The sequence below is a fragment of the Pholcus phalangioides genome, unplaced genomic scaffold, assembly GCF_987345545.1.
Source record: "Pholcus phalangioides strain wild (caught in Gottingen) unplaced genomic scaffold, Ppha-v1.0 ptg000007l_1, whole genome shotgun sequence".
Lineage (NCBI taxonomy): Eukaryota > Metazoa > Arthropoda > Arachnida > Araneae > Pholcidae > Pholcus > Pholcus phalangioides.
In genome coordinates, this window is record NW_028301600.1 from 12,533,170 (window position 1) to 12,547,025 (window position 13,856).

At 35.5% G+C, this 13,856-nt stretch overlaps 1 protein-coding gene across 2 annotated transcripts in view; it reads right to left on the minus strand.

The window, feature by feature from the left end:
* The window catches only part of LOC149084928 (F-box only protein 8-like), a 72,590-nt gene that overhangs the window by 13,607 nt on the left and 45,127 nt on the right, over positions 1 to 13,856 (minus strand). For both annotated transcript variants that reach the window (XM_089232667.1, XM_089232666.1), the window contains exons 5-6: positions 7,595 to 7,713; positions 1,403 to 1,587 (exon numbers count right to left, since the gene is read on the minus strand). In XM_089232667.1, coding sequence (XP_089088793.1) covers positions 1,403 to 1,587; positions 7,595 to 7,713 — 304 coding nt within the window. The remainder of the gene's footprint in view (positions 1 to 1,402; positions 1,588 to 7,594; positions 7,714 to 13,856) is intronic.

Below are 13,856 nucleotides of genomic sequence, written 5' to 3' on the forward strand. Positions count from 1 at the left end.
TAAGGAAATGTGGCACCAGAAAAAAAAATATCAGCCCATAGCATCAGACTGAGAAAAATTGTGTATGTTAGCCACTCACAATATCATCTGGTAGCAAGTTTGAACTCATTTTTGTTAAACATCTTATGTTTTATTAGTATGCAATAATTGTTTATGCAATATTTTTATTAAATGAATTTATTTTATTAATCAGATCTGCCAGCTGTTATAACGTAAAAGCTTCCCTAAGGAAATCAAGAAATTTACATTAAAATTTGGCACACACACTTTTACATGTTCAGAATTTTTTATCGACATAAAATAAGAATCAACATAAGTAACATAATAAATAGTGACCATATGACCCATATTTTACAGGACATCCCCATATTTTTTGCTGTCTAACTGTTTTAAAGAAATATCCTGTATTTTCAACGATTGCTCCCTTTAAATTTTTAATATTTACTAACCACATTTGTTATGTTTAGCAATTTTTTCCAAACCATTCTAATTCACTAAGACTTGTAGACAGCCCTTTATTTTGCACCCATCAGCAATTTTTTACAATAAATTAAAAATATTCCTTAGAATTGGCACTCCTCCTTTTGTCAAAACTCTATGATGTCCTGTATTTTCCTGTTTATTTTTCATTATGAAACATGGTCCACCTAGTACTACAAGACAACAATAAATTACAAACTAGTAATACAAATACAACGCCACAACAGGCAAAATACCCAACGAGGTGGCTGAGAAAAGTAAGCCTTCCTGGCACAGGTCGGATTCGAACCCAGTCCGTTAGAGGATTGTCCCTATGTATCTCACGCCATGGCTCTGCTGATTGCGCTATTGCAGCAGTCTAATTTAGTAATACTAATTTACAATCCAAAGCCCTGTTAACAATATGAAATCCATCATTACCTGCCTAAATCTGGAAAGTTGGCACCTCTGTATTATGCAATCACCATGTTCTAATGAACAAAGAACTCTCAAACAAAAACTATTCAGCACTCTCAATTTTTTCATAATTAAAATATCCATACTCTCACCACATATCCGACCAGTGTGTGCTGCTGGATTACTGGAAGTCAAAAAAGCCCATTTAAAAACATAAACTTCTGTGCAAAGGTATGTAGTGACATGTTTATCTCTTCCACGGGGAGGGGGCTTGAAGAAAACCTGCCTAAAAATACACTGGTATACTGGATGCATTGGACTAGGGCATGGCCGGATTATCGAGAGCATACTGTACTAATATTTCTTTAAATAAGAGAATTACTTTTATTACATACAACCTAATAATCCCATTTATGAAAAATTAATCTAGCAAAATTTCAAGGTGCTCGGGAAACTAAAATTTGCAAATGATTTAAGTTTTTAATCATTCAATTTCTAAGCATTCAAATATGCAATAAAGTAATACCTGAACTTAGATGCAGCTCTGGATTACATTGGCAAAATCTTGCAGAAAACTTTTCAAGTAGCATATGTAAATAGTTATCATGTTGATTTGGTGCTTGGAGAGTTTGGAAAAACTTCCTTAATGCATGAGGTAAAAACTGATTTGAGAAGTTTTGTAGAGCTATCAAATGATCCAAAACATCCAGCCTAGATAATAAAAGATTCAAATCAGAGTATCAGAACACTGAATAGTTACTAACTTTATTGTCTATTTTTGCACACATTTCATTTAGTTTATACAAGGTGAATAGCTAACTGAGTATTATGCACTACAAATTACTGGCAATCCAATAATCCTAGAAGAATACTTCTAATTAGAAAAACTATACAAATAACGTAAACCTTATCCAAATAATGCATGTAAAAAAACCTGTCTCTGAGACAAAAAAAATCTATTTCTAAGCGCAATATTTGATGACATATTTATATTTGAATCAAAAAAACTGAGAAAAGTTGAGGGGGGAAGGATAAATGTTTTACCCATATCTACACATTTTCTTTGGATACTTTTTCTAATTAGAAGTATGCCTCTAAAATCAATGGCTTGCCAGTAATTTGTGGTGCATGCTGTTAGCTATGCAACCCTGCATATACATTATGGAAAAACAAGTGATTAGACATTACTTTGTTAGTACGCATAATCAAGGTATGAAAAAAATCTATTTTATCATTGATAAATTTTGTTGCACCACGGTCAATTTCTGCACACGAGGGCTAACTAGCCAGGGACCTACAATTTATTGTCAATTCTGAACGGCAGCATTCAAAATTTTTCCTGTTTTTAGACTCACCAAGAGGTTGGTGCACTAACCACATAATATGGGACTCCCTGCAGTAGTCAATCTTTTTCTGTGGTCATGTCGTCATTTCTTTTGTACCCCTGTATCAGGAAAGTTTCTGACAAGACAAACCGGGTATCGAACACCTTTAAACATCCTTTGGTACTTTATGCGAGTATTTTATCGACCTGAGCTACCACGCCCACAATGTTTAAAAAAAATCAGATTAATTTGATTTAAATCAGTTTTTTTAAATATTTAAATTAACTGATTGCTTATTAAGCAAAATTAATCTTTCAAATAATTAAAAATACATATTTTCCCCCTAATTTCTCAAATTTAATTTACCATTAATGAATAAACTGACAAACTTCAACAGGAAAGAAATATGAACACGAAAAATCTGTTTTTGCTAGATATAAGTTTGCTGAGTTTGAATTAACTTCAGGGATTACTATTTTTCTTGTAAGGAAAAAGTACTTTTATTCATGAGGACTGCCCTCCTTTATATAGCAAATGCCTGGTGAAAATTCAGTATCACATATTGCGGAGGGTTCCTTGGTATACAATCAAAGAGTCCTTCAGAATGAACCAATTGAAAAACATTATATTGACAATATCGTTTCTTACAATTAATTGGCAGATGCATTTATTATGACGTTTCTGATTTGCGAGTTGTTGCTTAGTAATTTACACATTTTTAGTCTTTCATGGACTTAAGTTTTAGTATAAATGAGCATTTTTCACATTAACAGAATCCAACTGCATTTATGTTGGTATAAAATTTATTATATAACACTTAAAGGGCATAGAATTCAAAGATTTATACAAAAACTAATTTCCCCACTTTTTATTATCCAACTTATTTCAAAATTACTATTGTGCTGAACCACAGACATGGAAAATCTTTTAACAGATGTAAAAGTATGACTGTTTCGTCAACTGTTTTGCCAACCCTTGTCTAAATTTTGAACCAAAAAAAAAAATTGTTTTTTTAGGGAAAAAATTGACCCACAAGTGCTGTTATACTACTGCCACTATTCAACCATCATACATCTCATGAACATTCCTCTGAGGAGTTTCAAATGAATTATTGTAAGCCAGAATGTGTTGAGAGAGAAAGAGTTGTGCTATTATACAATGTATATGTTGGTACTGACTATAAGCTTGGGATTTTTTTTATCAGGAAGCTAATAAGTACTTTTATAGTTCAGAAAGTGATGAACTAACAGGAACTAATTCCTTATGGACATGTGCACTGACAAAGAACACAAGCGCAGAACAATGCCAGAACATTCGATTCGGTGAAGCAAGACATTTCATCGAATTTTGACAACTCATCTGAAACTTTTTGTTACAGTGAAAACAAAACTGCTCTCTGCCATACTTCAGATGACATTTTGATGTGAATCTTGCAAATGAAATAGTATATCAGATTTACCCGTATTCTGTGCTATCTATAGATTTATGCACTGTAAATGCATGGCTTTGTTATCAACCTGATTGCGAAGAAACAAATGAGTCGAACAATTCCTAGGAGTGACTATAGATTTATTTATTAATTCAATATTGGTTGGCCGAGGCCTATACAAGGGAATGCGGAGGTGAAGTTAGACAGAGACGATTGATGTTACAAATAAAATCGGAAACTGTCGTACAATCAATAATGTTTGACACGAGGTTGTTCCAGTCGGTTATTGTTCGAGGAAAGAAACTAAATTTGAAACAATCTGTGGATGCAAAGATGGGTTTCAATTTTTGTGAATGGTTAATTCTTTTTGAAAAGTATGAACCTGAAGTTAGAAAATTTGAGGTGTTGATATGAAAATGGCCGTGGAGAATTTTAAAAAGGAAAGATAGTCGAGAGATATATCTATGGGTAAAAAACAGTTGTGCTGGCGCTTGAGTTCAGTGACGGAGGCACAGGATGACCAACAGTTAAGAATGAAGCGTGCAGATTTATTTTGAAGAGATTTCTAATTTGTCTATATTGGAGAGAGTATAGGGGTCCCAGATTTCACAGGCATATGAGAGTAAAGGAAGGATGTAGGTTTGGAAGCAGAAATGTCTGAGGTGACAGGTGGAGTTTTTGAGGTTCCGACGAAGAAAAAACAGTTTTTAGAGACACTTATGAAGGACGTAATCAACATGGAGATTCCAACGAAAGTCGGCAGAAATAATTACAAACAGATATTTATAATTAAAAATTTCGGTGATCAAGGAGTTATTGATAGTGTAAGAAGAAACGAGGGGAAGTCTTTTGCGAGTAATTCTCATAAAAACTGTTTTTGAAGAATTAAGGGGTAATTGCCAGGACAAGCACCATTCAAAGACAATCTTGAGGTTATTTTGGAGAGATGCTTGGTCAGATTCGTTGTGCAATGTTTGGTAGATGACGCAATCATCTGCAAAGAGTCTATTATGACAACTGATGGAATTTGGGAGATCGTTAACCCATTAGCTGCCACCATCCCTATTTGGGGATTTTGGAATTTTACGTGCTTTACGTTTAAAATTTTTGTGCATATATATAATTTATCCGGCCAAAAATTTCAAAAAAAAAATAAAAAAATTGGCAGTTAATGGAGGAAACAAAACTTGAAGGAGACAAACTGACTGCGGTTTGTGAGAAAGGCTTCCACATATTTAAGCAGTTGAACACATAGGCCATTATTGTGGGGCATCATCAAAAGCTTTAGAGAAATCCAAGAAAATTACATCCATTTGGATGTTTTTGTCGATACTGCTTGATAAATCATGTATGAAAAGAGCTAATTGGGTAGTTACTGATAAAGATGGTTGAAAGCCGTGCTGATTTGAAAAAAAGTAGTTTATTGAATTAAGGTGTAAGCGGATTTCCTTGGCAACTATGTGCTCAAAAAGCTTGCAGCAGGTAGAGGTGATAGGGACGGGTCTGGAATTAAGGGGATTTGAAAGAGAACCTGATTTATGAAAAAATTGGGATAATCTTATTAATTTTCTAGTCAGATGGCAAGGTTGATGAGTTTAATGAGATATTGAAGGTAATTAAAAGATAATTAGAAATTTCATCAATGCAGAATTTGAGAATATGATTTGGGATCCCATCTGAGCCAGTGGAGTGGGGTTTCAGATTTTTTAAAAGGTTCAGAAGGCCTGCTTTAGAGAAAAAGACAGGACTAGTATTGAATAATGAATCGGAAAAGGAGTACTGAGAGGGAGTGGGGTCAAAGGAAAAAACTGATGAAAAAGCCTGATAAAATTCTGTGGCGATATCAAGGTGAGAAGTAAGGTTGATATTATCAATTTTAAGGGAAGATGGGCCAGCTGATTTAGAACGAAGAAAATTCCAAAATTTTGAGGGGTTAGTTTTAAGGTATTGAGGTAAAGAGTTAGTTAGGTAATGTTTTTGTTTTTTGGCGAAGGATGAGATCTTTAAGGTCACGTGTAGAGGCTGAGATCTTATTTCTGAGAGAAAGGGAGTTATGAAATTTAAGTTTGGAGACATTTCTGCAAATTTTTCTTTTTCCATGGATAATATAACGATTGATCCAGGGGTTAAAGATACATTTTGAAGAGGCATTTTTGATGGGAACAGAGGCTTTGCATTTCTCGATAACAGCTTTGAATTTACTCCAGAGAATATAAATATCATTTGAGTCAGACGATGAAACGAAATCAGGGAAATGGGTGCAGAGGATATTTTGCAAAAGGGGAAAGTTGGCCTTGTTAAAATTGAGTTTTGCAGCGTGCTTAAAGGAAGGGAGGGTGTGATGGAGAGAAAAATTTACAAAGGGCATTTTGTGGTCGGCAATGCCATCAAAAACTGAGAAATCAGAAACCAGGATTTTATTTGAAACAGCAATTAGGTCTAATGTAGAGCTTGAGTGGTTCGAGATTCTTGTCGGTTCTAGAATAGTGTGAACAAGATTAAATTTAAGGAAAAGAAAAAGAACTCTATTATTAATAAAAATGGTTTACCGAGAGGGATTCCAATTTGTGCCAGTCAATTCCGGGTAGGTTCCAGTCACCAGCTATGATAAGGAGGTGTGAATTAGAAAATTTATCTAAAATTGATTCCAATTTGATGAAACAGTGAAGATCTGGGGCAGGGGGTAAATAAAGAGAAAATATTGCAATAGGAGTGCAGTTCAGGCAATGCCACTCAGCCCCAACGATTTCAAGATTGGTATCCAAAGAAATTTCAAGAAGAGGAATGGAGCTGTTAAAGACAAGGGCAACACCTCCTCCCCGGCTGTTTCTATCCTTACGAAACACAAGGTAGTTAGGAGGTAAAAATTCGGAGTTGCTGATATTTCTATATAACCAGGTTTCAGTGACAGCAAGAAAATTTGGATTATGAGCTAACAATATGGATTCGAATGAATACATTTTATTGGAAATGATTCTTGCATTTATAGTACCGATTTTTAAGGAATTTTTCCGAGGTGCTACTAGGGAATTTGAGGTGGCGAAGTTTAGGGTGCGAAACCTAAAGGGGAGGTGGAAGAAGATTGGGGGAAATTAGACAGCGGGTAGGATTACCATGAGATTGGGAAATCGGGAAGATATCATTAGCATTGGATCCGAAATGTATTTAATGTTATTGATGAGGGCAAAGTTATGAAAAAGTTTGACTTTCAGACCAGCATCCCGGAATTTCTGGGAAGCCCTCCAAATCTGTCACCCCAGTCTGCGGGTCTCGGGGAAAAATCCTCGGAAAGATAAACTTATGAATGCTATCCACAAAAGAAAGCTCTAGGCAATCTTTGGATTTAGAAACATAACCTAAGAAGTTACCATTCCATATGCAGGATGATTAAAATGATTCATATGCAACTTGAAACCTATATTTTATAGAATAGATAACTGTTACAGACTAAAAATATACAAGACACACACACTCAATATCTTATAACCACTGAATTCTCTTCTGGATTTATTTGAAATTTGATAAAAAAATTTGAAGAATGCAAATTTCAGAATAATATGATTGATCCTGTCTTCTATTTTCATGGTGTTTTGTCAAATTCTCCATATTTTATTTCATTTTTGCAATTTTCTCATTTTTGTTACACTATTTCTATTTTTCTGTTACATGACCTTCACTAATTTAAAAGTTCACAAACATGAACGAAAGAGTCCACATAAAATGTGCAAAGCCAATACAAAAGGGGGGGGGGGGAAAGAGCATTTGAATGTGCAAAACTGTGGCAAAAACAACAAAGAATTTTGAAAATTTTCTAGATTTTATTACAAAAACTTAACGGCCTTTTGTATGCACCTTGAACTTAAGTAGTAGTATGTATAATGCTTACATACGACTACTTGGTATTAGCATCTAAGATATTCTGCAAAGCACAAAAAATAATATGCATGGAAAACTTGAGGAATACCTAGAATTGAGATACAGCCTTTTTTCTCTCAAGCTCAGAGCTCCTGTGTTATGGAAGAATCTAGCTATTTCTAGAGGATGATTATCAACTAACTTATGCTTGAAAAAATATTCCATACCCTGAAATAGTTAAAAAAATAGTTACACACACATATGCAATAAGTTTCATTAAAAACTACAAATTACAAATTTGAAAATAGTTTTCAAAGCAAGCAAAAGAATTTCAAGGTTTTTTCTCTCTAAAATATCTCTCTCTCATATTCTCAAATAATTTTTCCACATTAAACTAGACATCTATAAAACATACGAACATATCATTGATTTATGAGTCTTTTTAATATCAATCTATATTCCATATTAAAGAAAATATACTATATAAGCCCAATGAAGTAAAAACCTGAAACAGAATAAATAACAAACGTAATAATGACTGATTGAAAAATTTAACGAGCACAAAAAATATAAATAAATAAAAACAAGAAAATATACACAGACATGCCAAGGAAAAATTAACTGATTTAACAAGCGCTGTGGTCAATGAAAAAGAGTGGAGTGTAAAACAACCATAGTCACTAAATAGACGTGTACATAAATTATTTTGCATAACATTTAATTACCTTCAATTGAATTAATGATGAAATAACTTATTGTCTTAGTCTTTCATGGTCCATGTTCAATGAGATACTAACAGCTGGGAAAGTCAGGGCTGGGCAGATTGCAAAAAAATTGAAGAGCCAGAAGAAACTTTTAGGTGCCAAAAATATTTTTACCCGAAGAAAAAGATCCAAAATAATGCTTTTGACTTTTTCAGGGCATAGTGACCCTCTTTCATGTTGGCAAATATGCTGTTATATATTCCAAACATTTTGTGCTGCTTTCAGCCTGCAATTTAGTAACTACACAAATAAAGTTTTAGGTACCAATACCAATTTCAGGGCACCCACTTAAAAAATTAGAAAAAGAAGGGCGGAAAAGTATGACGGGGGAGGGTACCCCCCTTAGACAATATAATCATAGCATGATAAAATAATCCCTCAAAAAATTTATTCTTTTTAAATTAATTTTTTTTTCATAGCCCCATAAGATTGACTGGAACCAAAGCAAACTGACAGAAATGACTTGGTAACAAAAACTATTTTTGCCCAAAACAGTGTACTTATCAACTATAGATAATTCTTTTTTGCTCCTTCGTAATATATATTATATTCTTTCTTTGGAGTCTTCTGTGTCTCTTCGACATTGCACAGCAAATTATGAAGGCATGTACATTTTTTAAGAACAGAGATGCCACCGGAATTTTGGAAGATACACAAAAATTTGGTTCTTTCCTAGTTCCAAGAAGAGAGAGAAACCTCCCCAACTTTTTCCCTTTCTCTTTTTGTTCTTTCTTCCATCTATCATGATTGTGCAACCCTGAAAAAGTAGTTTTACTGCTTTGAAGTACAAATGAAGCATTTTATTGTACTGTATTGTATTAATTGTGGTGTTGCAGGAAATTCTCTAATAGGGTTGTTAATCAATGGAATAGTTTACCTCCAGGGGTGGTAAATTCTAACACAAATGACACGTTTAAAAAGAAATATGACAATCATGTTAGGATAAATTGAGAAGCTATCTATACTTAACCGACTGACGGTCCTGCACGTATATTTACGTGTGAAGTTGATGCCTTCCAAACGGTCTAGGCCGTATTTTTACGTGTGAACTTTTTGACTTCCAAATGGTCCTGGCCGTAAATATACTGCCTTGCTTTCCCCCCATAAAGAATCACTAAGCTGGCTTAGCATACGCCCCTCTCTTTTCTCCACAAAATGACCATTGTACTCGCAACAGCGCTGGGCATTGAAAACGACAAAATGGCTTCTGCCTCTTCGGCGGGAGGGGACAGTTTTCAATTAACTTAGCAGATAGACGTTTGACAAGCAGCTCTCGAATAGTCAGTTCAAAGAAGCCTTAATCCTTTTGTAAACGAAGAGGAATTTTCAGAAAGTATAAGAAAGGCTGCTCTTCAGCAAGAAATGCCCCACCTAAAAGGCACGTCTTTATCTTATTATAGAAATTCTTATCGCTTGATTGTAGGATATGTACTGGCATTCACTTTTGTTTTGGCATGAAAAAATTACATCGTATTAAAACTCATTGACTGCGAAACACTGAATGCATAGAGATAAACAGGATTTCCCCCCCCCCCCCCGAATTGTGACATCCTGGCTTTCCAGTGATTTTAATTTTTTACAGTATAGGCGAAATTTTTTAATTTTATTTTTCATTTGTTTATCTTTACCTCTTTATCACTACTCAAGTACGATACGGCAGAACCTCAATTATCCGATGTGATTGGAAAGCCCTACATCAGAAAACCAAATACAGTATCATGTTTATTTACGCAGAGCATAATTGATACCAGTGTTTCTTAACTCCTTTACCCTACCCCCTGTAACCCTCTTTGGACCATGTTTTCTTCTCACTTCTTGTTTCTTGGCCTTTGCCTGGGCCCCTAACCTCACTCAGCAGACTAAACCGTTTCAAAGTATACAAACTATTTTCTTTTTGAAAAAATTTATAGTGAAAGCGAAAATTTTATAAACAAAGACTGTCATAGTGTCTGTCAAGATTGTCATGCCTCTAGAGTCCAGCGAGCTTCCCTCTTGTGAAGGTTATATGCTGGGCAGTGATGCCAAGATCACGCCAACCCACCCCCTCCCGCGTGCAAAGTGATTTACGGGAAGGGGGGGGGGTTCAATATTTCGATGGAAGTAACAGCTTACATATTTACATACTTTCGAAAATTATTGTGTGCCAGAATTTTATCATGTAGGCCCCATGAAGACATTATACCCCCCGGACTATGCCTGGATCAGCCCATACTTGTGAACCAGAGTTGGGCGAACATACACAGAGAAAGCATATGGGAACGTATGCGCATCACATTTGTGGTAAGGCGTACATAACATGTATGGAATTCTATTAGCTTTGCGCAAACTATGCCATGCTAATGTTCAGTGAAATCGAGAATGCGGCTCATTTGCAATACCTAAATCCACGCATGTATTCAATCTCTGCAACATTTCATTGCTCAGTTGATAATTTTCAGATAGTACCAGTGCTTATGCAAATATATACATTTTTATATCATTGTTCATCACTTCGTTGAGCAATGTTCTAAAAAATAAATAAGGCAAGGGCACTCGTGTGTGGCTTTTTTTTTTTTTTTTTTAATTTTATCGGTTATAGTGAGAATTAAAAAAAAAAACAGTTGGAAGTGGAAATAAATATAAGCATGTTATCACATTGTTGACCGGTCATGAGTAAATTCGAACTTTCAAGCAGGATAAACCTGTAACCCCAGCGATTCTCAACCGGTGCTCCACTTCCCAGGGGCTCCGCGGTGACTCGAGGAAAATAAAACAAATCAGTAACTTTGATAGATAAATAAAAAATAAGAGGCCTACAAGGTTCTACCATAAAAATTATATGCAAAAAGTGTTCCTCGAGTGAAACAGGGCTTCGCCATAGAAATTATATACTGAAAAGGGCTCCGCGAGTAAAAAAAGGATGAGAACCGCTGCTGTAACCGTTCATTAAGTTGAAAAACCACAGAAAACAAACTTCGGTAGACCACCACTCTGCCGCCAGTGAGGTACAAACCTGGATGCTCGTGATGAGATCCCAGAATGATGTCCACGCGACGACACAGTAGCTCTAGAATATACTAAGTGGCCACGGGTGAAAATCCAGTAAAAAAGTATTGTGCTGTAAAAGCTGAGCCACGGCTTATGATTAAGCATTACGTACGAAAAAAAAAAAAAAATGTGCAGCTCATCCATCAATTCCTCACACTTATGTGACAGGACATGAATGAGCTTGTACGTGCTCATCAAGCACAATGCCTCAACATTGAACGAAAAAAAAGTACATTTAAATTTAAAAATAAAATACAATTTTTTTATTGTATCTTCTGTGGTCATTTACTCACACTTCTTATAAAAAGTGTGCTCATTGTACAAACGAAACATCCAAATGGTTGACTGACTTTTTTTTTTCCATCTAAGATAGTGATCTGGTGGCCCAGCCATTAGATACGTCGGAAGAGTTACGAAACCGTGGGTGCTTGACTTGAGCTTTACATGGAAACTATTGATCCCTGAATGAATTTTGGAGGTGCTCAGATCAGTGGTACAGAATACTGTAGGTACTCGAGCACTCACTGCATCCTCTGGCTCCACCCCCACTGCCAGTCATCCCCCTAAATGCCAGAATTTTACTTATATATTGTGGAATCTTGACTAAGTACTGCACTGTCAGTTCCCTTCCCCCAACCCACAAGAAATTTCTGGCAACGGCTCTTCCAATAGCACCATTGTCCACATAATAGAAAGGTCTTACAGGTCTTGAGGTCAAACAACCTAACATAACATTTATTTGCACAATAATGTTTTTAGGAAGAAATTTAACGATCAAACGGGCCACAGCAATTGAATTCAATTAGTGAGAAAAACTAATTTCTTAGCAAAACAATTATCGTACTCCCCCACAGTAGCTGGCATGCCGGGAAACAGTGGGGCATACCAGCATGCTGAAAATATCCGTATTTTCCGGAATGCCGATAAATTTGATTCACGGATTCTGGAAAATTCTTGAATATCTTTATTTTTTATTAATTTCTTATCAGGAAAATAAATTATACATATCCGCGGAGCCAACAATGATGGCTCTTACTGGATGTTAGTGAAAATAAACAGTTGAATATTTAATATTAGAATGAATAACTGAATGGGAGGAAGAAGGAAATGAAATATTTCAGAGAGAATCTGAAATATTGTTCAATGTCGGTACTGTAATTGAAAGAAGGTAAAATTTGATTAGTCTTCTATACATGCGTATGAACAGGGCCGCAACTAGATGCTTGGTCACCCGGGGCAAGCGCGCATTTTTACGCCCTCTTGTAATGGTAAGGGAGAGGTTTCAGAATGAAATTTGCACCCCCTCGGGTTCAGCGCCCGGGGTACGAGACCCGTCTGCTCCCCCTAATTGCGGCCCTGTATATGAATGAAGGCTGACAGTTGAATTCATATCAGATGGCATGGAGTAATAAAATTCAGGAACTATGTAAGTAAAATACTTTCTTTTCAAAGTTTTATGAACACAAGATAATGCATAGATTCAATTTATTCCTGAGGAAGAACGAGACAAATTAATATTTAAAGAAAACGAGGAAGAGTGATTTAGAAAAAAAATATATATATATATATATAAACTTTATTCGGAAAGTCCACTGATTCAGCTGAATGCATGCTGTGATCCTATTATAACCTCACTTTTTCCGGCATGCCGAAAGTGGCCAAGACCACAACATACAAAAAGCTGGTGCCCCTCGTGTTTTACGGCATGCCGGCCAATGCGTGGGAATACGGTAAGTTTGTTGAAATTTTTGAGTAAAATAATTTGGTAGTTGTTCAAATCAGCGCTCGTGTGTAATCACTTCCATTTTGCCCAGATCTTTACTTGAAAAGTAAAAAATACGTTGGCAGAGGAATGGGAAAAAAAGACGAGCCCACAAAAAGCCAAGTATTGTACTTAGCTTAAATCCTTTTACGAGAGAACACACCTTTTCTTTTCCTCTCCTACAAAGAAGCATTCAACAGTGGGCGGAACAAAAATTTCAAACCACACAACACTAAATCCGATATCCCGCTGTTTGTACGGGGGGAAGGAAAAATGGTTGGATTTTTTTCGAAGCAGTTTTGTGACAATTACCTGAACCTTTTTCAAGTAGATTTTCTCAACACCCTCAAACCGTCAGTCGGTTAATAAGACAATCATAAATATTTTTTATAGGCATTGTATAATATTTTATCATGTATAAATAGTTTTTACTTTTCATATTTGCATTTTTAATTGGGTTGCTGTATTTAGAAACATATGGCATCCATATTTGTTATGGGCATCTTTTTCTCAGTCACCTTGTTTGGCATTTTGCTTGTTGTGGCTTTGTATTTCATATACATGTGAGTTGTTGAAAAATAAGGTGACAGATATCTGGTTGTGTCTCTGAATGGGAGGCTGTATACCAAATTTTTAAATTTCAGAGTTTCTATTCCCCTGTGGGTTTTCTCCCCTTCAGTTACACATCAGAAATTACGGTATACTTCTGTGGCTATCTACCGGCATTCAACGACAGTGTCTATATGATGTAAATTTTCCTTGTTCCTACAAGATTGTAAATGCACATTTTTTGAAAAACTGTAAAGGATTGGAACACA